We start from the raw sequence: 25,877 nt of genomic DNA, 5'->3' as shown, positions 1-25,877 counted from the left end.
AAGCAAGACACAGCTCTTGATCACTAGGAAGTCACAGTCCAGTGAATTTTTATTCTTACATTTTATATCCTTTCATCAGAGATCCATCAGTATTGTGAAATGATTAGCAATAATTTAAAACTTAGAAATGATATTCATATTTGAAATTAGCAAGATAGAAATTTTAAAAGAGGACTTGTAAACTAAATTTAGAATGCAGTTGAGTAGTAAAGTAGTCGTAAGGGCAAAGATTATAGTTTCTTTACTAATATCACTTGCGTCCATGATGAATGTCAATTTAATTTTTGTTTGGAGATGTGAACTGGGATATTTATTTTTAATAGAGCATCTTTTAAAAATTCATTAAAAGTTTTTAGTAATATTAGAATCATGATTTGATACTATTAAATTTTCTATATGCCTTAATATTTTTCTTATCAATTCTTTTTATATTTTTAAATGTATGTAATGAAAGAATTTCCACTGATGGAGAGAACAAAAGAAGGGCTGCTTGTGGAATTATTGTTGATAACTTCTGTAATGAAATTTTTAAATATTTTTCCATTTTAATTTCAAAATTTAGAGAAGATTTTGTCAAAATATCTCAACTATGTTACTTGTATTGGTATATCAAGGTGTTTATAAATCAGTAAGTACAAGCAAATGTTAAACACAGCTCAATATTTGGAATTCCAGATTTTTTAATATATTATAATAACATGTTACAGTTTCTCTTTCTGAACTTTCTGTAAAATTTCTACTTTAGAACGCTAATTATCTAGACAGCTGTATTATTTCACATCTTTATTCAGTCTCTTATTTGGGATTTTGACTCTTCAAAAGTTTAATGTTTCCATTATTCTTTGATTTTCCTGAATCTACATAAATTGCATGTGCTAATTATTTGCTTATGTAAAGTACAAAGAGTTGAAATAGAATATACATCTTTAAATACACAGTGATTTGTATTTAGAAAAAATGGAGACCACGCTCTTATTGTCTTCCATTCTTGTTTTATCCTCAACTTATAAATACCTTTAAATCTCAAATATCCTACAAAATCTCCTAGACAAACTTTCTTGACCTCACACCCCACCCCCTCAGTAGCTCTTCCCTTTTCCTTTGCTTCTATTCTCTTATTTGCAATTTACTTCTCAACTCACAGCAACCTAAATTCTAGTGACCTTGAATATGACAACTAACATACTCTTAGTAGTTCTTTTACTAGACCTCTCTTGCACTGGACAACGATCTATGATCATCCATTTCCTGAAGTTTTTTCATGATTTGGCTTCCATGACACTGCAATTAATTGATTTTACTCGAACATATTTTCCTATGTTTCTGGTGTATGAGCTCATCTTATGTCATTTACTAATTATTGGAGTTCCTTTAGTTTCAGTCTCAGTCTCTGCTTTTCTCACTTTATAGATCCTTCTTCAGCCATCACATCCACTTACATGATTTCAGCCTTCTCCTGTATGATGTTTCAAAACTGGATCATTGTACCTGTGCCTCCTGCTTCCTCTCCTCCACCCCCACACCCTCCCCTCCACCAGACTCCTCTTTCCAGATGCTGAGGAACATTTCTACCTGGATGTAGGAAAACCACACTAAACTTTAGATATCTAAGACTGAAACTATCAACCCTGCTTCTGGAACACACACACACAGAGGAAGGTGTTCCTCCTCTTGCATTCTCTCACTGATGGCACCACTATTCTCAAAGTTAGAAGTATGAGTCATCTTTAACTCCTCTGATCTTTCCCCTTCCATCATCAAATCAGCCACCAACTACTGTTTTGTTTTGTTTTGTTTTCTGCATACGTTTCAAGGTATTCCTTAAATCCAACTCTGCCTCTATCCTAGTTACCATTTCCCTAGTTTAATCCTTCATCGTCTCTTACAGAGACTAAAACAGTCTCTGTGCCAAAGGAATCTGTCTGGCTCCCAGCTGACTAGCCTTCAGTGGGCAAAGAGATCAATGTATAACACAAATCTAACAATTTCACAACTTCTTTAAAACCCTGCAGTTGTTTCCCATTAAGTTTGTTCCTAAGCAGACAGTCTTCAAGTTCAGGTTCCTTTCTAATGATCTAGCTTCTTTTTTTCCTTCTCCCTGTTGCCTCATATGTTTTTCTCTAACTATTCAGAATTATTTGTAGCTGTTCATATACTCTCTACCCTTCCTCAGATCGATGCTTTTGCTCCTGCTGTTTCTTACCCCTTAGAAATTATTGCCACCCCAATCCTGGTTATCAGAACTCTGAACTTCAGTTTGCTAACTTCTCCGAGGGTGACCACAACCTTCTGAAACTGTGTGTCCCTCCTCCACACTCTCCTAAGTCACTCGTTCGTGTTGCTCATTATATTTATCATATTGTACAATACACATATGTTTATGCATCTGTCTCCTTCATTAAAGTTTGAGCTCATTAAGAATAGGAAAAGTGTCAAATTCATCTTTTTTCTCCCCCCAGCTCCTAGAATAGTAGGAACACTTAGTAGGCATGTGACACAGTGTTTTTTTTTTTTAATGGATGAATGAAGATCTTTCATTATTCACTCTTTAACTTTCCCCTCAAGTTAAAGCTTACTTTCAAATATTTTTATCTTTCAAAGTTTATAATAAATACAGATTACAAACTAACCATAGCTTTCAGATTATCATTTGGAAGTAAGAAGTAGACTATTAATTTTACAAAAATGGCACTACTGTATTTTAAAAAAGCATTTTGAAGAAGGTATAATTGGAAACTAGAAAAAAATACGTCCTTTGGAATAGAAGAAAACCATAAAAGAAAATTTTCAAACATTTATACTAATTGTTTTTTATTTTTAGAAATGGTTTTGATTATGAATTTTGGAACCAATTCAATGCTATGTGCTCTACATTTTTATTTTACTTTTAATTTATTTGCTTTTTTTTGAAAGCCTTTTTCACAGTGTATTTCATGTATTTCTGTATTTCTATACATTAATTTTTTTCTAAGCCACTCAAAGCCAATCCTCAAAAGAAAAATAATTTTCCACCTAGTAGGAATATTATAACTGGTACTGATGAAGGAGGAAAATAGTGACTTAATTATTATTATACTTATATTTATTTACGTGTTACAGAGTTTTCTAAAGTTATAATGGACAGTCTGGCCTTATACAAGAGCACCTTATTTCTTCATTACATAATGATTTTAACTTCAACTTCTTTTTCAGTTTTAGAAATTAGAATTTGGAAAAAATATTATCAGAAGAATTAGACAGTTCAATAAATCATAGCTGTATAAGGAATCTTAATATTACACTGCAGCTATATGTGTTTAATGAGAGAAAAGGGAAAGAAATACAATTCAAATTTATTGGCAGATGGAAGAAATAATATTTCTATAATACTTCAAAATCAGAATTCTGTGTACTTATATAATTTTACTTAAATGTTAACCTCTGTGGATTCTTTACTTACCTGAGTCTCAACTTATTTTCCTTGGGGAGTATTTACTTATTTTTTATTGTTTGAGTTAAATATTATGGTAGTTTAAATACCTGTTTTCACTTGACTGTTATGGCACTGCTTTTTTAAAAGCAAGTATCAATATAAACTGCAGTATGGTGAAACCAGTTAATATGCTTGTTAAATGAATTCATGTTTAAAGATAAGTATGTTTTAAAGACAGTCACAACCAAGGAATGGAATAATGTGATTTTGTAAAGTATCCATGAGAATAACATTAAAGCACATTAACTCATTTTCTACTGAAATCAATATTTAATAATGAGTATTAAGCATCAGGTTATTATATTATATTGAATAGCTCATGTTTTCTTTTTTATTGATTTTGTTTTTTACTTCAGCTTAAAGCCTTTTAGAAGAAACTGTATACATGAAACCAATTATAGCTATTGAAATATCAAGTTATTCATCAAGACATAATATCACAAATGATTCAAATGAATGTAAAGTATTAGAAATGAGCAATATGTGCTTGGAAATTATCCACAGAAACAGTGTACAATTTCCTTTACTGTGGACTTGTTTCTTTGCATTCCATTTGTGTAGTATTTACAATTTATTTCTGGGTATCCATCAAGTATAGTAACCTCACTAGCTTTAAATTCATGATATTCAAAAATTGCCTAATAACAATAATTTAGAGTCTGATACAATTGGTGTTTGTCTTATATATTCTTTTTTAAAATGATTAATGTTTCTTTCCTTGTATTTTTAAAATTTGGATCTTCTGCAGGTGCATAGGCTCAAGTATTGAAGACTGCATCGGCCTGATGGATAGGTACTTGGTGTGCTTGCTTCCCATGTTCTTCCTCCAAGGCTCCATGTGTGAGCACTGGTGCATGTGTGTGCATGCCACTGTGAATGGAGAATGATGTTTTCTGTTCTGTAATTGCCTGCAGGTGTAGCGGTCCCACTAGTCATGACTGCATTTACTACCTTTGGACGGGCCATTCCACTTTACCACAACATGCTAGGTAACATCTACCATGTTTCCATTTTGTCACTCAAATCCTTTCCCAGTTATCATGGATAAAAAAAGTACTAACCAGTTGGGTGAAATTTATAATACATTAAATCAGGGAGTTTTGAAAGAGGCATGTAACCCTTTACTTTTCAAGCCACATTTCTTACCTCTTCTTCCTTTATTCATTATAACTATAGAATCCAAATTAGTAATATCATTGATTTTTAATTTTGTACAATTTAAACAATATTTTAAATATTAATCTAGAGCTTTAATAGTCTTTATGTTCTTAATTATGTAGATGATTGCAAAAATATTTTAAGAGTGTAATTTGCAGAAGTTGATCTATTTTTGTAAGGTGTTTGTTACTTGATTCAGTTTCTGATTTTATGTTATTTTGAACTGGTTGTTATATTCTCTAAGCATAAGAATTACTATAGACTAAAGGCAGTGTAGAAAATATTTTGTGCAGGTGAAAGTACAAGTTAGAATTAAAAAACAAAATATTTCATTAATGTTTATACAAAAACTTTACTTAAATGTTTGTAGTGGTTTTATTCAAAATCACCAGAACCTGAAAATTACTCAAATGTTTTTTAATTGTGGTATATCTATACATTGTAACATTACTCAGCAACAGAAAGGAACAAACTGCTGACATACACAAAACATGGATGGATCTCAAAAACATTAAGCTAAGTTTAGTGTTAGATTGTTTATTTGAGATTTTTTTCTTGTTTCTTGATGTGAGATTGTATTGCTATAAATTTCCCTCTTAGAAATGTTTTTGCTGTGTCACATAGATTTGGGGTTGTCATATTTTCTTTGTCATTTGCTTCTGTGTATTTTTTTTATTTCTTCTTTGATTTCTTCAGTGCTTTCTTGGTTATTTAGTAGCACACTGTTTAGCTTCCATGTATTTGGTTTTTTTTTCCTGTAATTGGTTTCCAATCTCATAGTGTTGTAGGCAGAAAAGATGCTTGATACAATATCAATTTTCTTAAATTTTGGGAGGCTTAATTTGTGACCCAAGATGTGATCTATCCTGGAGAATGTTCCATGTACACTTGAGAAGAAAGTACATTCTGCCGCTTTTGGGTGGAATGTTCTATAAATATCAATTAGATATATCCGGTCTATTGTGTCATTTAAAGCTTGTATTTCCTTATTAATTTTCTGTTTTGATGATCTGTCCATTGGTGTAAGTGGTGTGTTAAAATCCCCTACTATTATTGTGTTACTGTCGATTTCTCCTTTCATGGTTGTTAACATTTGCCTTATGTATTGAAATGCTCCTATGTTGGGTGCATAAACATTTATAATTGTTATATCTTCTTCTTGGATTGATCCTCTGATCATTATGTAGTGTCCTTCCTTATCTCTTGTAACAGTCTTTATTTTAAAGTCTATTTTACCTGATACAAGTATTGCTACTCCAGCTTTCTTTTGATTTCCATTTGCATGGAATATCTTTCTCCATCCCCTCACTTTCAGTCTGTATGTGGCCCTAGGTGTGAAGTGTGTCTCTTGTAGACAGCATATATATGGGTCTTGTTTTTGTGTCCATTCAGCCGGTCTGTGTCTTTTGGTTGGGGCATTTAATCTATTTACATTTAAGGTTATTATAGATATGTATGTCCCTCTTACCACTTTCTTAATTGTTCTGGGTTTGTTTTTGTGGGTCTTTTTCTTCTCTTGTGTTTCCTACCTAGAGAAGTTTCTTTAGCATTTGTTGTAAAGCTGGTTTGGTGGTGCTGAATTCTCTTAGCTTTTGCTTGTCTGAAAAGCTTTTGACTTCTTCATCGATCTGAATGAGATCATTGCTGGTTAGAGTAATCTTGGTTGTAGGTTTTTCCCTTTCATCACTTTAATTATATCCTGCCACTCCCTTCTGGCTTGCAGAGTTTCTGCTGAAAAATCAGCTGATAACCTTATAGGGATTCCTTTGTATGTTATTTTTTGTTTTTCCCTTGCTGCTTGTAATATTTTTTTCTTTGAATTTAATTTTTGTTAATTTGATTAATATGTGTCTTGGTGTGGTTTTCCTAGAGTTTATCTGTATGGGACTCTCTGTGCTTCCTGGACTTGGGTGACTATTTCCTTTCCCATGTTAGGGAAATTTTCCATTATTATCTCTTCAATTATTTTCACAGATGCTTTCTTTTTCTCTTCTTCTTCTGGGACCCCTATAATTCAAATGTTGGTGTGTTTAGTGTTGTCCTAGAGATCTCTGAGACTGTACTCAATTCTTTTCATTCTTTTTTTCTTTATTCTGCTCCTCAGCAGTTATTTCCACCATTTTGTCTTCCAGCTCACTTATTAGTTCTTCTGCCATTGATTCCTTCTAGTGTATTTTTCATTTCAGTTATGTGTTGTTCATCTCTGTTTGTTTGTTCTGTAGTTCATCTAGATCTTTGCTAAACATTTCTTGTATTTTCTCAATCCATGACTCCATTCCATTTCCAAGATTCTGGATCTTCTTTACTATCATTACTCTGAATTCTTTTTCAGGTAGACTGCCTATTTCCTCTTCATTTATTTGGTCTTGTAGTTTTTTACCTTGCTCCTTCATCTGTGACATACTTTTTTGCCATCTCATTTTTTTTTTTAATGAGTGAGATTGTGTGCCTGTCTTACTGGTTGTTTGGCCTGAGGCTTCCAAAACGGGTTTGTAGGCTATTGGGTAGAGCTGGATATTGGTGCTGAGATGAGTAAATCCATGAGACCTCACTCTGATGAATATTCCCTGGGGTCTGAGGTTCTCTGTGAGGCCAGTCATTCGGACTCAGAGCTTCCAGTGCAGGAACTTCGGCCTGACCCCAGGATCGTGAACCAATATCCCACAAGCCACCTGAGGCAGCGGAAGAAAAAAGAAACAAAAAGCAGTAACAAAGTAAAAAATAAAATTAGACTAGGAAACTAACAGGTAGGTTAGGAAGAATATAAAAATAGTGGGAATGTAAATTGATACAACCACTATGGGAAAGAGTATAGAGGTTCCTTAAAAAACTAAAAATAGAACTACCATATGACCCATCATTCCACTACTGCACATATACCCTGAGAAAACCATAATTCAAAAAGAGACATGTACCACAATGTTCATTGCAGCACTATTTACAATAGCCAGGACATGGTACCAACCTAAATGTCCATCGACAGATGAATGGATAAAGAAGATATGGAACATATATACAATGGAATATTACTCAGCCATAAAAATAAATGAAACTGAGTTATTTGTAGTGAGGTGGATGGACCTAGAGTCTGTCATACAGAGTAAAGTAAGTCAAGAAGAGAAAAACAAATACTGTATGCTAACACATATGTATGGAATCTAAAAAAAAAAAAAAATGGTACTGATGAACCTAGTTGCAGGGCAGGGATAAAGAGGTAGACATAGAAAATGGACTTGAGGACATGGGGTAGGAGGGCAAAGCTGGGGCAAAGTGAGAGTAACAGTGACATATATACACTATCATGTAAAATATTTAGCTAGTGGGAAGCAGCAGCATGGCACAGGAGATCAGCCTGGTGCTTTTCCACAACCTAGAGGGTTGCAATAGGGAGGTTGGGAGGGAGGCTCAAGAGGGAGGCAATATGGGGACATGTGTATGAATATGGCTGATTCACTTTGTTATGCAACATTAACTAACAGTATTATGAAGCAATTATACTCCAATAAAGATCTATTAAAAAATAAAAACATTAAGCTAAATGAAAGAAGCTAGACTTAAAAGAATACATAGTATAGGATTCCATTTATAAGGCACTCTTGGAAAGGAAGAACTATGGAGACAGAAGTCGATCAGTATTGCCAGGAACTGGGAGGTGGGAGATGAGTTGGACTACAAAAGGTCATAAGGAAATTTGAGGAGATGATGGAACTGTTCTGAATCTTGATAGTGGTGACAGTTACACAAATGTATGGGCTTGTCAAAAATGGTCATTCAGTTAAAAATAATGAATTGTACTATATATAAATTATACCTCAATAAATTTGACTTTTAAAACATCTCATATTTAGGAAAATAGTAACTTTACAATGTTATGTGGAAATATTGTTAGCTTTCTTTATGAAACAAATTAATTGTATCTTTTGGAAGAGAGAAAGTAGTACTAAATTACAATTAGCAAAGCAACTGTTTTGGATAAAGCACTGCCTTTTCATGTAAAGTTTTGATTGAAATATAACATATATAGTGTAAAAATACATAAAACATAAGTGTAAAGCTCAGTGAATTTCTCCAAATGAAACAGTTATGTAATAATCAGCCAGATCAAGAAACAGAATAGTATCAGAACCAGAAATGTTTCTTGTGCTCCATTCTGAGGGTAACAACTGCCTTGAATGCTAACAACATAGGTCAGTTGCCTGTTTTTTGTACTTTGTATAAATTGAATCATAAACTATGTCCTCTTTACATCTGGCTTCTTTTGCTAAATATTATATTTATGAGATTCATCTAAGTCATCTAATTTAGTTGTAGTTTTTTTTCAGTTATATGGTATTTTGCCTTTAAATGTTTTTAAAGCAGTCAAATGAGTGATATGTCTTATTAACAAATTATTTTAATGAAGTAAAGAGAGCAATTAAACTCTTAAAAAAAGGAATCTGATAGAGTTAAGTGACTTATACAACAGTGGCACTTTGATATTTGGGCATAATCAAGACCAGTTAGTACAGTGGTTCAGAGCAAGGTCAAATTATGGGGAAAAAATTCAATAAGAGAGAGACAGAGAGAGAAAGAGGGAGGAAAAGAGAACCTAAGGCCCAAGCTAGAGTTTTATAAGCTAGCGTCTATTTTAGATTGTTCCTATATACATGAAATATTTTTTTCTCCTTGAGCCTTTGGTTGAGTCACTGTACTATCACTTTGAAACATGTTTTCACATTTGTTTTGATGATTTTTTAATAATTATCACAGCCAATTAACAAGAGGTGATGTAGTATGGTGGTTAAATGTGCTGTCTTTGGAATTCAATTTTCTGAGTTCAAAGTCAGGTTCTACCATTTTTTAAATGTGTGACCTTATGGAAGTTCCTTATATTATCTGAGCTTCACTTTCTTCATTATACAATAGGAATATTAATATCATTCATAAATTGGCTATGAAGATTGAATGAGGCTATAAAACAGTGCCTGGTTTAAATAAATCACTCAATAAATGCTATTACTTATTATTTCTCTAGATATCAAATATATTAAATGTTGAGGATGGAGGAACATACCCCTCTAGGGGGAGGGAAGTCTCTCAGAGTCACCCAGGGAGCTTTGATGTGTCCCTCTACCTCTTTTTTTTTTTTTTTTTTTTTTTTGCGATACACGGGCCTCTCACTATTGTGGCCTCTCCCATTGCGGAGCACAGGCTCCGGACGTGCAGGCTCAGCGGCCATGGCTCACGGGCCCAGCCGCTCCGTGGCATGTGGGATCTTCCCGGACCGGGGCACAAACCCATGTCCCCTGCATCGGCAGGCGGACTCTCAACCACTGCACCACCAGGGAAGACCCCCTCTACCTCTTTGATAGTCCTTTGAAGGAAGGGAGGACATTTCTTTCTTCATCTTGAGAATCACTGTCATAGCGAGGGCCACTGGTACCAATGGCAGTAGGTCATAGGCAGAGGCATATGCAGAGACAGAGAAAGAGTTAAAACCATAGTGGTGGGTGACTTGTGGCTTTCAATTATAGTAATTGAGGTTATATAACTCAAAATCATAGTGTATCTTATAGATTTAATATTTACAACATTAAAAAAAAAGTGGTTTGGGAATTTTCAGTCCTCTTGCTTGCATAGATTCCCAGGCCATTCCCTATAGTCTCAGACTAATACACCTAATTCAGATGAGTTTTGTCATAAATAGGTGACCATGACCAGTAGCAACATATAGATTGTACAGTTCAGCCCATCATTCCAATGAAAAATCACCTGTAGGCCTTTGTACAGGTAAAGAGCAGAGGTTCTTGAATGTGAAAGCCTGAGTTCAAGTGTTGACTCTACAATATTTTTTATCTGTAAAATGGGGACAATAATGGTAATATTTAAAATGAGAATCCTTATACCTCATAAAATTGGTGTGAAGATTAAATGAGATAATGCAAAGGAGCCATTATCTAGTATATGTTCACTGGTGATATTTATGACTCTAGTTGAAATATTAGCAAAACAGTCTTTTTAAAAATCTCATGATGTTGTGTTCTATTAGTATTTTATATCAGGGCATTAACCCAATAGTTCAATGGCTATGGAATTAACATATCAAAATTTCTCAGGTTTTAAGTACTTAAATTTTATATCACACTTCTAAGTATAATGAACTCAAAGAATTGGTAGTAGGTAGCTAATTGTTCCTTTCAGAAAACTCTAGATATCTTTAATTAATACCTGTTTTGAGCTTAAATTTAAAGCAATGTTACTCTGTTCTTCAATTGTATTGACTTGTTAGATTTGATTGACTTGCCAGAGGCTGTTTATAAGGCAATTTGGAATTTACATGAAAGATTTAGCTTGGACACTTTGGAAAAGTATTTATGACCATAGAGAATTTTGACATGGATTGGGTGAAAAGTAAAAGTAACAGTTACCTCCTTTTTCAGGTCCTTAGTATTGCAGTAAATGCTTACCTCTCTGAAATGGGGTGGGTATATATTTAATTGAAAGCAGGTGACTAGTCTAGTAATATTCAGATCATTTTCCATTTTTAAATTACATCACAGTTTTCTTTAAGCTTCTGTCTGAATTGATTAAAATAAATCTTACATAATAGGAGGACAAAAACATGATATAAAATAATGATTTAAGTTTCATAAACTATGCTTTAACTGGGAGATTATCCAAAGCCTAGGTTTTTTTTAGTTACAGAAAATTACATTGAGCATGTCAATGTGACCATCTCAAGATATTTAGAGTTCATACTCCCTACTGCCCCATTATGCTATATTCTATTTCCTAAACCAGCAGGAAAAGAAATTGAAGATTTAAATGAAAACAGGTGAAATGTTTCCAATCTTGACCGACTTTCATTTTCTAAGCAGTGTTATTCTTTCCCGAGCCTGCAATTTGTGAATTGGATTTCCACACTCGATTTACTTTACAGGCTGCTGCTGGAATTTCTTCCAGGAAGATTGGATAGCACAGTATAGATTTTTTTTTTTTTACCTGTAGCCTCCTAGAATATGCTACTTATAGTGAAAATAATACTTGATATTTTGAAACATCTCCATTCTTTCCTTATGTGAAATAAATGACTTAAAAATAGCATTTAGCTTTGATGCTCTTCCTTCCCTATCAAGGATCCTATGAAGAAATATGTTCAAAAAGTTTATTATTAATATTATTATTATTATTCTTTTTTGTATGTGATTTATTTTAACTTGCATATATGGTGTTTTCTTATAGATTCTGATAAACAATGTATTAAATTCTATTCTATTTTAGTTTCTTTGTCAAACATCTATCCAAAGCTTTTTTAAAATCCTACTCCATTAGAGACTAAACTTGTTCATCTCAGCAAGCAAAGTCTCTATTTGGCAAAGCATTTTTTTGTTAGCTAGCAATTCAGACTCTAAACTAATAATTTTTATTGAATTTGTGACAGAAATTATAACAACTACTAGATACATGTTCAAGCATTTTTATCTGGCTGTTTGTTTCAACTCAATTATCCTAAATGCTTCACAATATGAAATAAGGTAACTGAACTTAGTTTAACTCCCTAAATCTCATATAGCCAGATATTTGAAACGTTTTATATTCCTGTCGCATTTTAATGCCTGTGTCACACTTTCACTTTACGATATAGCGGTTATTACCTAAGAGGTCACATAACGGTTTATTCTTTAGCAGTGTGACCCATGTGTGATATATGAGAGAGATGATGTGATATTTTTGGCACCACTCTCACAAATGGCACAATCCTTTTTCTTTGTTTTGCCCCCAAGGAACTTAATTCTTATGTCTAAATCGAATGGTCAAAATTGCCTGTAGATAGTTACCTTATTTGAGTGGCAGTTGTGTTATGATCCCTAAGTACAATAAATAAAAGTACACAGGCTTTTTATTACAAGTCTATCCTTAGTCCACCATATTCTAGATATTAAATTTACTTTTGAGTTAAAGAGCATTCAAAGAAGTGAAGGAGAGTGTGTGAATTTCTTCTTTTCCAGCTGATTTGGGTCCCACACTTCCCAGTGCGCATAAAATACCAAAATTGTCAAAGAAGCATAAGGCAAGAGTAAAACAGATCAGTTGTTGTTAATTCCTGTTCATACAGTTCAAGTGGTTATTTTAAACAAAAGTATTTAGTGGCACAATGTTGCATGAGTGGCGTTTATAATGATACCAAAATGCCCACACATTGTTACAAAGCTTTTACAGATCCTGGAAACATTAATATTAAACTCAAACCCACTGACTGTAAAAATGTGACCAGAAGTCATAGTTACAGTTGAAAGTCAAAAGAGATTTTAAGAGCATTGACTTTAGAACTGTAATAGAAAATCTAAAGATAGCATTATTGAACTGGGAAGATGTTTATTATACTAGTTAAGGGTCAGAGCAAAAATTCAGTGGATCGAGGGAACAATTATGAATAATTTTTCACTCTTTCCCATAAGCATCTTGCTACAGCATAGAAATTATGATGTTTGTAATTATTAATTTCTGATCTGGAATGATGTCAGGACTGCCTTCAGTCAGTTATCTTAGAATATCTTAAGCTTCACTGAAATTCGTTACTGACAATCTAATGTGTTTTATTAAAAATGGAAGCAAAAAAATGAAAGATATTCCTGAAGGCTCAGCTCCTTTCTTTAGACAGATATTTACAGTTTTAAAAGTACTTTGCATGTGTTTTTTCAGTATTCAACCCCTGGCATTGTTTACTTATGGAGTACAATTTAGAGGTATAAGTATGTCATCGATATTACTCAGGATGTTTATTCGGGATTTTAGTAGACTAGAATATTAAATTTTATTTCATAATATTTTATTTCTAATATCTTTCAGACTAAGAGCTGTCTAAATTGCAACCAACTAAAACTATAAACCCATTGCAAACATTTCTGTAGCTGGTATATATAGAGACACATTGACATGGTACAAAGGAAGTGAAAAAGTAAGAGATATGGCAAAATGAACAATAATTCCTAATAAAGAAAAATTACTTCATGCTTTCAAATGACTAAGATGTAAATGCATTAAACAACTAGTTATATATATATATATATATATATAATGTTTGTATATATTGTAAAAAATGGCATTTGACCTGGTCCCTTACTAACATCTGACACAAAAGTTATCAGTAAATTTTTGGAAGTCCTAAGGTAATGCCTTCTCATCTAGTCAGCACCCAAATACTATTGTTTGAATATCTGGGAATTTAATATGCTATAGAATGATGAGGGTTACCACATATACCATATATCTTTGGTCATTTACTTACTCCTGATATTTAATCCTTAAAATCATGCTTAGTATGTGTGTGAAATGATTTCAGTGTTTTATAGAAATAAACATCAGTAATTATATAACAGTGAATGTATTAATCTTATCAAATGTGAAGGTATTAGTGAATTTAGGATCTAAAACTATCAGAGTTTGCCCTCAAAACCTATTTTGAAATTCAAAATATCGTAAATCTGGATTATATATTTGATAACTAAAATGGTAAGGATTAAACAAAAAAACCTTTTTGATTAGGTAAAGTGACTGAATTGTTCAACTGCTATATAAGTTTTTAATTACCATATAAAAAATTGCCATAAGCTTAGCAACTTAAAAACAGAAATACAAACAAAAACACAGTTCTATAGGTAAAAGTACAAGCATGTCTATTTAGGTCTTCTGTCCATTTTTGGATTGGGTTGTTTGTTTTTTTGATATTGAGCTGCATGAGCTGCTTGTATATTTTGGAGATTAATCCTTTGTCAGTTGTTTCATCTGCAAATATTTTCTCCCATTCTGAGGGTAGTGAGGTGGATGGACCTAGAGACTGTTATACAGAGTGAAGTAAGTCAGAAAGAGAAAAACAAATACCGTATGTTTTAACATATATATGGAATCAAAAAAAAAAAAAAAAGGTTCTGAAGAACCTAGGGGTAAGACAGGAATGAAGACCCAGATGTAGAGAATGGACTTGAGGACACGGGGAGAGGCAAGGGTAAGCTGGGATGAAGTGAGAGAGTGACATGGACATATATACACTACCAAATGTAACATAAATAGCTAGTGGGAAGCAGCTGTATAGCACAGGGAGATCAGCTCGGTGCTCTGCGACCACCTAGGGGGTGGGATAGGGAGGGTGGGAGGGAGACACAAGAGGGAGGAGATATGGGGATATATGTATACATATAGCTGATTCACTTTGTTATAAAGCTAAAACTAACACACCATTGTGAAGGAATTATACTCCAACAAAGATGTTAAAAAAAAATAAATTATAGACATGGCTGGGTTCTCTCCTTAGGATGTCACCAGGCTGAAATCAAGGTGCTGTCTAGGCTATGTTCTCACCCAGAGGTTGGAGTCCTTTTCCAAGTTTACTCAGGTGGTTGGCAGAATCTGGGTCTTTGCAGTTATAGTACTGTGACTCTTGTTTCATTGCTTATTCTTTGCATTGGGCATTCCTTGTCATGCAGCCTGTTCCATCTTCAAAGACAGCAACAGTGTGCCAGTTTTCTCATTATAGAATCTTTTAAGTTTTACCTCTCTGATCTCTAGACCCAAATTCAAAGGCACCTTGATTAGATCAGGCCCACCTGATTGTCTACCAGCCTTAAGGTCAAGTAATTTGGGACCTTAATTACATCTGCAAAATCCTTTTATAGCACACCCAGAATAGTATTTGATTGAATAACTGAGTGAATGTATGTTTATACACTATAGGCTGGAATCTTGTGGGCCACCTTTGAATTTTGCCTACTTTACTACCACAGCACTTTCAATGCTCCCTTTCTTATTTCTTCTTGTCCTGCAAGAAAAGAACTTTATTTTCTGTGTCCTATGCAACTTTGCCATATAAGAACACCTTTAAGTCTGAGAGAAATTTGTCTTGCTACCTTCAAATAATTTATTGCTTGCTTGTCTGAAAAAGAGCCAAAAGCAAGCAATTAAAGTGTTGTCTTAGAACTAAAACCAGGGTTCTTTTGTACATTTAAAACCAGGGTTCTTTTGTATAATTATTTTCTATAAGGTAAGACCTCAATGTACACATTGGCTCCAGGTGTTCAATACTCCAATTGTGAGCAGTAACTCATAATATAATTAGGATCAAACTGCCCTGATGTTAACTCCAAGTTTATTGCCTTTACATTTATTTGTCAGACAGGTGAGTCTTCCCCAAGAGTGCTCTAGACCTGCCCCATTCAATACGGTAACCATAAGCCACATGTGCTCATTGAGCACTTTAAATATGGTTAAAACAAATTGAGATGTGCTGTAATTGTAAAATGTACACCAGATTTTAAAGACATTGTGTGAAGAAAGGAATGTAAAATATCTCATTAAAATTTTGCATTGATTACATGTTGAAATGCTAGTAATTTTGGACATATGGGTTAAATAAAATTTTATCATAATTAATTTCATCTCTTAAGAATACATCTACTAGAATATTTTAAATAACCACTTGCTTGCATTAGATATCTGTTGCACAACACTACTCTAGAGCTGTTATCATAAAACTTGGAATACTCTTACCAATGAAAACCTTTCATCACACACTCATCTATGCAGTTATATAAAGATAATTTATCATAGATATTTAAATGGATAGAATAAAAATTTAATATAAACAGAAACTAATTTTTTTTCTTACCTCCTCGCCTTAGAGGAGATTTTGATTCTAGCATGTGATATCTAGATGGAGAGGTAGCAGGCCTTTTTCCTATGAATATTTTGGTAACTGTTTTGAGCACAATAAGAATGATGGAGGGAACGGTTTTTCATGTTCACAAAAGGGTATTTATTTTACCATCTTTGATAGGTTGCAGATGGGATGAGTCAGACAGAGCCAAGGAGAAACATCTGTTTGCCTGTACCCATTGCATATATCTGTAGATTTATATGTGCCCACAGATCTTATAAACTTCTACAAGAGAAGACTAAAATATAATCTTCTGGGTCTGCATTCAGAATTCTGAGTATTGTCTACTTTTTAAATTGAAAATCACTCAGAGACATGGAATTATATTGCAAAGACTCTTAAAATTGCATTTTGTAACCAATATTTCTATTAAAATATTGTTTCAGTTTTTATATGTCATAAATGAACAATACTTAAGCAGAAATATTTCTTAGGTATAGGTCAAAGTTTCTATTTTTATGCCACACACACACACACACACACACATATATATATATATATATATATATATGTCTATTCAGAAAAGAGTCAAAATTATTCTCCCATATAACTCAGGCATACACTGGATTAGACCCTAAGTACCTTTTCTTTTTTTTTACATTTCTTATTTAACTAAAGGTATCTAATTAACTGGGACCCCCTTCTGTGACGTGGTTACATAAAATGATATGTAGATATTAACTTAAATTGCTCTCTTCATGATTTTTTCTTATTAACATCAGCACATTCCCTAACTAATCATTCTTTCATAAACATACAATTATTTTTTATACTATGTATGTAGGCAGGAGCTAATTAACAGAGAGCACTTTGACTTACCAATGAAATTCCTCACAGTGATTTCATTCTTTGCTACCATCCCCCCTCAAACCAAAACTGATATAATTTCATTTTAGTAATTTCACAGTAACTCATAACCAACGAAAGAATGATCAGAAAAGGGAAACCCACCTCTAATAAACACTGAATGCCTCTAGCCATTGCAGTTTTCATAGCATTCTGTTCCTCTGCCCAGAGTAAAGCATTCCATATGCTTGAGTCATTTATGGAATAATTATAGTTACTTTTAGTAGAATTAGAAATAAAACAACAATAACAAAACCCCTTACCATAAAAAGTTTACTTGTTGAAGGGAAAAAATAAAACAACAACGATTTTTTAATGAAAAAAGCAAAATTTATTTCCAAAGTTGTTTGTTTCTTGAACCTCTGGATCCCAATTCCTAGTGTTCATATCCCAAGTTCAAATCCCAGAGTAAATGCGACCATTGTCCTATGCAATAAGAAAGAAAGGAACAACGGAAAAAATCAAAACACCAGTTCTTATTTCTTTCTTAGAATAGCGTTACTTTTTCCAAAATCTCAGACTTAGAGCTTGTTTTTTGCCATGCTTTAAAATATATATATATATATAATATATGTCTATCAGGTGCACTACACTATCACATTTAACTTTCATGATATAAAATAGTTATCACCATTATCATTTAACAAATGAAACAGGTTCAGAGCAATTTACAAAAAATCACTTGGCTGGTAAGTAGAAAAGCAAAGATTTGAGCTCAACTGTTTGTGATTGATTCTACAAACCACATTTCCTTCTTTCACTAGATTGGTTCCCAAGTGGAAGAACAGTTAAGAGTTATTTGTATGGTGAGGCTGATAGAATATTTTATAGCCTACTAAAATAGTTTCACCCATTGTCTTTCCCTTAGTCCTGACTTTTACCTATTTATCCTTCCTCCGATGTATAGCATTTTATAATGCTTGTCCTCAAACAGCATATTTTAGTCTAACAATATACCTGGCACTGCTTGGTGAGAATATATCAATATTTCCCATGTTCTAAGCATATACTCATGTAGGATGGTAACATAATATAAATATATTTTTACTTTTTTATATATTAATACATTAGTGACAAATCTAAGACATTTATGAATAAACATAGGTGAATTTTTTTCTTTAATCTTTTCTATAGTGGCAGTTATTTATAAATTCTGTATGGATTTGGTAAAAGTACTGTGGTTCCATATGAGAACTGCTTCCATCAGACCTGACACAAATTCCATTAATGCTGCCACCCCCAGACTCACTTACCAAAGGTGGAAATAAGAATCCAAGCTTTATGGACACTCAGCAATAAAATAATAGACAATATAGTGCTGGGCTTTGGCAGGTTTTTTCTTTAGATTTTCCTCTCTAGTTTATACTGTAAGATTTGTGGGATGGAGCAAAGTTGATTGAAAGTCATAGTGAGTACAAAATATAGAGCATGAATCCCTAGATTGTGTATCATTTCATTCTGTTTGATAAGGTAAAACATGATTTCTGCTAAGAAAAATTCTTCCCACCATTGATACAATCAAACATACCATATTTTATTTGTTTTTTGAAATGATAAAACAAGAAAAAAACCCACTCTTCTATATATGTTACTTAACAATTACCAGCCAGTAAATATTCATTAAATTACTACACGTCAAGCACTGAGGAGAGAATGAAAAAAAAAATAACACAATACATAATATAAAATTTACAGTGCAGTAAAAGATGTAAAATATTTAATATCATTTTATAATTATTTGCATTTTTATTTACTATGAGGAAAATTGTAAATGGATTGGATGATGTTGGGTTGGTAAAATAGAAAAATATTACAGATGACACATGGGTTTTTGTTCTGAGTTAACTGGGTGAGAGGTGATGTGATAAACTGAGACAAAGACTCAAGAAGAAGTGGAACAAATTTTATGTGGAAAATAAAAAATTCTGTTTGGGGTGTGATAAGCTTGAGATGCTTACTTGAAATCTGAGTGAAGATTTTGAATGGGCAGATGGTTATAACACTCTGGAGCTCAAGAGAGGGGTCTGAATCATCAGTCATATTTAAATCCAAAACATTGGATGAGATTGCACAGGCAGACTGTGCAGATGGAAATGAAAACTTAGCAATGAGCCTTAGGATATTCCATCATTTAAGGGACAGAAGAGAGGAGAAGGATATAATATAATGAAGGAGATTAAGACAGAGAAATTGAGGGTAGGAGGAAAACCAGGAAAAAAAATGAATTCTGGAAGCCAAGTGAAGAAAGTTCCTAGGTGAAGGGCAGTGAGACTAAGACTAATGTTGATAGAGAAGAAGTATTGACCATCTTATCTGACAAGATGGAGGTTATGGGTGAAACTTGAAAAGATTAGAGCAGTTTCCATAGGAGTGGTGGTGATAAAATGTATTGACTTGAAATGGCTCAAGAAGAGGCTGGGAGACAGAAATAGAGACAACTGGTACAGAGAAAGCTTTCAAAAGGTGTTTGCTGCAAATAGAGAATATGAAATCAAGATAAAGTTTTTTTTGTTTATTTGTTTTTCTTAAGTTGGGAAACATTATACCATATTTGTAAGATGATGGGAATGATTCAAAAAAATATTTCAGGAGATGATGGACAACTGCAGGTAAAATTTTCTTTAGTTATCAGAAGGGATGGAATTCAGTGTGCAAGTGGAGAAGTTGACCATAGAAAGGAGCAGGAACTGTGCATCCATTGTAACTGGAAGAAATTTAGAGATTATAGGCAAATAGGCAAGTAGACAGTGGATTTGCTGGTAAGAAGATGGAGCAATTCACAACCTGTCATCTTTTTAAATGAAATATAAGATGAGGTCATCATTTTAGATTAGTGTAGGGGAGGCAATATTGGAATTTTTAAGAAAGAGAAGATTTGATAGTCCACCAAAGATAGAAGGAGCTCATACTAGATGTACAGTATAAATTAGAATGATCCCTTTGCCGTGTTTTATTCAGCCATGTTATGATTGTTTAGATCATGTAGGCATGGGTACTTGGAAATTTGTGTTTACCCAGGATTGGAGTTTTGCCAGGTATCTACTACAGCCAGGATGTAGAGACCAATGAATTAAGGCTATATGAAAAAGAAATGATAATAGCAAAGGTCATAAAAATTAAGTTGAGTAATGAAGGAAGTCGGTACATAAAGGAGGCTGAATGTACAATGAAAACACATTAGTGTCAATGGCCTGAAGTTCCCAATATTATCAAATATTGTTGAAGTATAGATAACAGCCTAGGTGAACTAAAAAATGGAAAGCTGCTAGCCTGAAAGTAGTGTAATTGAAATAAAAGTTCTGGAGGTAGTGCAATAAATAGTACAATGAATGGGAGTGGGAGGTTGAAGCTATTGGACGTGAATAAGCAGGGAATTGGAAGTCAGGAAGTTGGATGAAGATGGAGAGAAGTGAGAAGACTCAACAAATATTTAGAATTTAAAAAATTTTACTGGACTTGGTAACTAACTAGGTATGAAGTAATTGAGAGAAGAAACTTAATAATTATTACTAGGTTTCTGACTTGGAAAGTTGGATGGATGTTGGTAACGTTAACTTATATGTGGAACAGTGTGGCAGTGATAAACTCATGAATGTGTTTTTGGATGGGTTGAATTTGGGGTGATTTTGGTAGATCCAGGTGATGTTAAGTAGGAAATTTAATGTGCAGCTATGGAAGTGTCTCCATATACAGGTGGAATAAAAATGAATAGGAAGTGTGAAATACAGAGAACTAGTGTTGATGTATTTTGAGAAATTTACACTTGAAGAAAAGGAGAGTGTTAGGGAAATAGTTGGAGAGGGAATAATATCAAGAGAAGGATATATTGAAGATAGATGAAATTTGAGTCTGTTTTGGAAGGCCTTATAGAGAGTGAAAGGGTAGAGACCCAGGAGAGAGAGATAATCAATTATAGGAATTTCCTGAAAAATCTAGAAGAATTAGGTGGCAAAGGAAATGTGAAAGGATTAGACTTGCAGACAAAAAAACACCTGTCATCATTTTATCAGGAGAGAGAAATAGAGGGTAGAGAATATTTAGATAGATGAATAGATAAAGGCTGAGGGAGTTTCTGTTTAATGTTCTGTATTTTCTCTGAAGTTTTAGATGAAGCCATCTTACCAAGAAGGAGGAAGGATATGTTTTAGTATGTGTGAATGTGTGAAGGGAGTAATGGTCTGAGATTTTTAAATTCAAATATAAACTGTTAATTTTTGCATTTAAAGTATTCTGATGTTAATTCACAGATCATCAATAATTTGCAATGTGTTACTCTATGTGTAACCAACTGAAGGTCACCCTTTTTTATTTTTGTATGAAAAATAACAGGTTGTGGTTTGCTATCAATGACTCTGGACTCATTATATTAGAAGACTGTTAAATATTTAATCAGAATCTAACAGCATCCTGTGTGTGTTCTGAGAAATTAACAGATTTCAATACCTGTAGTGATAATTGCAAAATGCTGATATATAACAATTACTACAAATTACACCAGTATCACAAACATCGGCATTTTTTTGTGTACAATGGTGCAGGTAGAGAACATTTGTATATCAGGAAATCAGTAATATTTTTTCCTATTTCTGTGTCCTTGAAATGCTCTTAAGTAAGGAATTATGTTGTTAGGAACAATCCCTTACAAATAAAATATATTTGCATCTGATTGTATTGATGTAACTAAATTTATCCTCAAACCATGATTCTTGTCTTGGCAATTTGTGCCAAGTGCCTCTCTTAAATCTAAAGCCAGTAAAGGTAGAATTCACCATCCTGATGGTTAGAGCAAACTAGCTGGGATTTAGGTATTTCTTTTTCTTTTCTTCTTCCTGTTTTTTAAGATTAATTATTATCTTCAATATATTTAAAAATGATATTTAAAATTACAAAAGTAAAACATGCTCAATGTATTAAATATAGAGGTATGTGTGTATATATGTATGTTTATCCTTCTACACATTTACTCATATACTAATGCATACATATAATAACAAAGGGTTTTGTTTATTTACAGATATGGGAACACCACACATTATTCAACAACTTACCTTACTAACTTAATACATTATGAACAGCCTTCCAGACCAATAGCTTCTTTTTACAGTTGCATTGTTTCCCCTACCATTAATGCACCACCAATCTTACACTGAAAAATAGATTGTTCCAAATTTGTCTTTCACAAATTATAAAATAACATATATGTGTATATCTGGCATTATAAAAAATATGTTTAGCTAGGCATAAATTAAAATACATGGAAAATATTCAATTTATCATTCATATTTGCTAAACATTATTCAAAAAAGTCAAATAGACAATATATTAAAAATTATAAAACTACAAATATTTGAGTTACAGTCTCATTTATATTTATATATAATTCGATATCATAATTTTTTATACCTATCTAAAATTAGATGAGTCCCATCAAAGTATGGCTGAAAGATTTCACCAAAAGTTGCCAAGGACTGCCTGATTTAAAAATTTCTTCTAATGAATGCATTGTTTTATTTATGGTGTCATCAATCATGTTATAGAGAGGACTTGATGGATAAATAAGCTTAATTAATCTTCTTTCAAGGTTTGTTGATATTTTAAAAATTGGTTTTAAGTAATCCTAGATGGACAGGTATACATAACTGGATCTTTAATGTTCCAAAAATTCATAAGATGACTCTGATCCTGTATAGTTTTAAAATAATTTAGTAAAATTTAAAAATTAACTTAGTCCTAGCAATGCCTAAACCTTTTAAAAAAATACTAACTATAGATTGCTTCAAAGGGCCTCTCCCTTTCTTTTCCCTCACTTTCTCTCTCTCTCTCTCTACATCTTGCTCTCTTTTAATTACTAAGACATCATTACCTGATAATAAAGAATAACTAGAGTGAATGTTACAGGTTGGTGACTGTTGCATATAATCCTAAATTTACTGTTGTAAATTGTTTAAATTAGATTGTAAATTAGATTGTTTTTTACTATTTTGCCAAAAACCTAAAGTACTAATATATCAGTGGTCCCAAAGAGATAATGGTGTTTTCCAGTCACTAACTCACTGCTGGGTAGTGAAGTTAAGGCCTATTAACTGCTATCTCTTGTTCTTCTATTTGCCCTAAGAAAAACTGAAATTTTGCATTAACTCAGGTGGCATGATTATAAGTAAAGGTGATCCATTTGCCTAGGTAATTTCCCACATGGAAAAATAAAGATATGTAATCTGAAAAATTAAAAGACTGAGAAGAAGAAATTTTGTTGATATGTGTCAGTCAAGACATTTAAAAGGAATTAATAGGTCAACTTCGTACTGCTTTTAGATTTCCTTCATGATCATTTACAAGAAAAAGAGATTTTAAAATATCCATCCCTGGATGCCTAAAACAGTATATACTATCAAATATAGCCTACTGTTAATAGTGTACATAATTTCAATAATAAAAAAATAATAGACAACAGATTGAAAAATTAATATTCTAGCTGGGAAGAGAATCTGGTTCATGTAGATGTGGATTTTTTTTTCCTTATTAGGAATGATTTATTTTGCATGTAAATGAAATGGTTTCAGGCAAAGTATAAAGTTGTCTTGCTATTATATTATTTCAATGTTATTTGAATTGACTTAGGTTTGATTTTTTTTTCTTTGTTTATGTTATCTGGTGGCTCTAAATCTGTATTCAAAACATCTGCAGGATCATAACATCTTCTAAGCAATTGCTTGAGATAAAAATGGGCTTCCCCATAATTAGAAATGTGTTCTAATTTGGGATTGGGGATTTATATAAGTTCAAAAAGAAGTTATATTGTTAAACATTGTTAGATGCTCTAAAATGTGTTCTTGTGATTTTGGTCACAATAGACCTCCCCTTAGGATATAAAAGCTATCCATTCTATGCTAAAAACATTATTTAAAGTGGAGCCCAGTGACCAAAAGTCTCTGCAAGGAGGGTTTGTTTGTCTTTTCTCTGAGTCCTCTGCAGAGTATTTTAAAAGAGATAGACAGAAACAGCTTCACCCTGTCATTTTTTTTTCCTTTGGGTTACTTCCAATCTGCTATGGGCTCAGGAATTAGAAAAATTGGATATTCATGTTTTGCCAAGTTAAATGCTAATGAAGAACTCTGTTTTCTTCATGTTATCTTTATTGATTTTCCAGTACAATATTTGCTTGAGGTTCTTAAATTATGAAAACATTTTAGTACTTTTGAATTTTATCACTATTTGAAAATGGATGGCAATGAACAGGCTGTCCATTACAACATATTTAAATTCCACAACTCAGAAACTACATTCTTGAAGAAGCTATACAAGCTTCTACTTAGTGTTACTTGTAGATGTGTAGGGCACCTCCCCACCCCACCCCCAATAAGAGTGCTCAGTCAAGGCTGATGTAGGTAAAGCCTGGTAAATAACCAAGAAACTGTGATAATTAAGTGAACATAATAGAAACACCAGGCTTATTAACTGTTACCTGAAAAAGGGAAGAGCCATCTGTTTCATCTTTTGTTTTTAAAAATATGATTGTCTAGAGATAATGTATTTGATAGTTCAATGCAAGAAAAGAAGTTAACCTTGGAAAATCTGGACATAGTTCCTTTTTCGGTTAAGACTTTACTTGAGCTACAAGTGAAATTAAGCCTGATGTTAGTGGCTTCAACAAATAGTTTTATGTGATATTCTTTAAAATACAGAAGTCTAGAAGTGAGGGAGCTGTTATTGCCTTTGGTTCTATGGATCAGTAACATCGGGGTCAGAATCCATGTCATTGTCTTATCTTTCTGTTTTGGTAGTAAGATGGCTGCTGCAGGTCTAAGCATTACATCTGAGGACACAAGAGGCGGGACGGATTTCATCAGCTGTACCTTTCCTTTCCCAGAATTCCTCTAGCTGAAATTTGCTTTTCTCTCATTGGCTAGAAATTTGTTGTATATTCACATCAAGATGTAGAGAGACTGGGGAAGTTGTTGAGCTTTTTAAAAATCCCTAGATTAGGAGTTTTTAGGGAGCAGTGGATTAGGAATGACAGTTGAGTTAGTCAACCAGAAACTTTGACACAGTATATGGTGAGGGTGAGAGATAGACTTAACTAATACAAGCAAACAAAAATAACAACTGGTCCAAGGATTATTTTCATTGCTTTTATGAGAAAATATTATTTTACTTATTACTTAAAAATCAGAAATAAGCAAATATTAAACACATATTAGCTTCAGTTCAAGAAACATGAAATAACTTTTCCCATTTCCTTTTCACTAGAAATTCTTTACAATTACATTTTTGTTAAGTTTAAAAATATATAGGAAACTCTGAAATTGTTGAAATATTTATGTGCTTTTAAGGGTTGATTTAAGGTGAAAAGTATCTAAATATTTATAGAAGTAAAGTATGCATTCAGTTATTTATTTTTGTAATAATTATTTAATGGTTCTTTTCATGAGACAAACTAGCTTCCAAAAAACACGAGGACATCTGTGACATAATTCCAGCACTTAAAGGGCTTATATTTGTACTTTTAAAAATAGAAATTCCATTATTTTACCTTTAAGCTCTGAATATGTACATGTCCCTAATTTTATTTGAAATTTACATATTGGTCATGAAAATAAGACCCTTAAAATTGCAACGCTATTGTAGAACTCCTAGATGAGCTAAATTAAACTGGAAGTCAGTAGGTAACATGGGATATATTAGAACTAAATGTTATAGGTTAGGAATAAAAGA

General features: G+C 32.9%; 1 protein-coding gene across 2 annotated transcripts in view; it reads left to right on the top strand.

The window, feature by feature from the left end:
* The window catches only part of ERBB4 (erb-b2 receptor tyrosine kinase 4), a gene marked incomplete at both ends in the record, with an annotated part of 1,145,028 nt that overhangs the window by 867,920 nt on the left and 251,231 nt on the right, over positions 1-25,877 (top strand). For both annotated transcript variants that reach the window (XM_081242707.1, XM_081242706.1), the window contains one exon: positions 4,387-4,461. In XM_081242707.1, the coding sequence (XP_081098833.1) occupies positions 4,387-4,461 (75 nt within the window). The remainder of the gene's footprint in view (positions 1-4,386; positions 4,462-25,877) is intronic.

Source organism: Mesoplodon bidens, assembly GCF_964165515.1.
Source record: "Mesoplodon bidens genome assembly, chromosome: 8".
In the NCBI taxonomy this organism is placed as follows: Eukaryota; Metazoa; Chordata; class Mammalia; order Artiodactyla; family Ziphiidae; genus Mesoplodon; species Mesoplodon bidens.
This window is presented reverse-complemented; position numbering and strand designations above follow the sequence as displayed.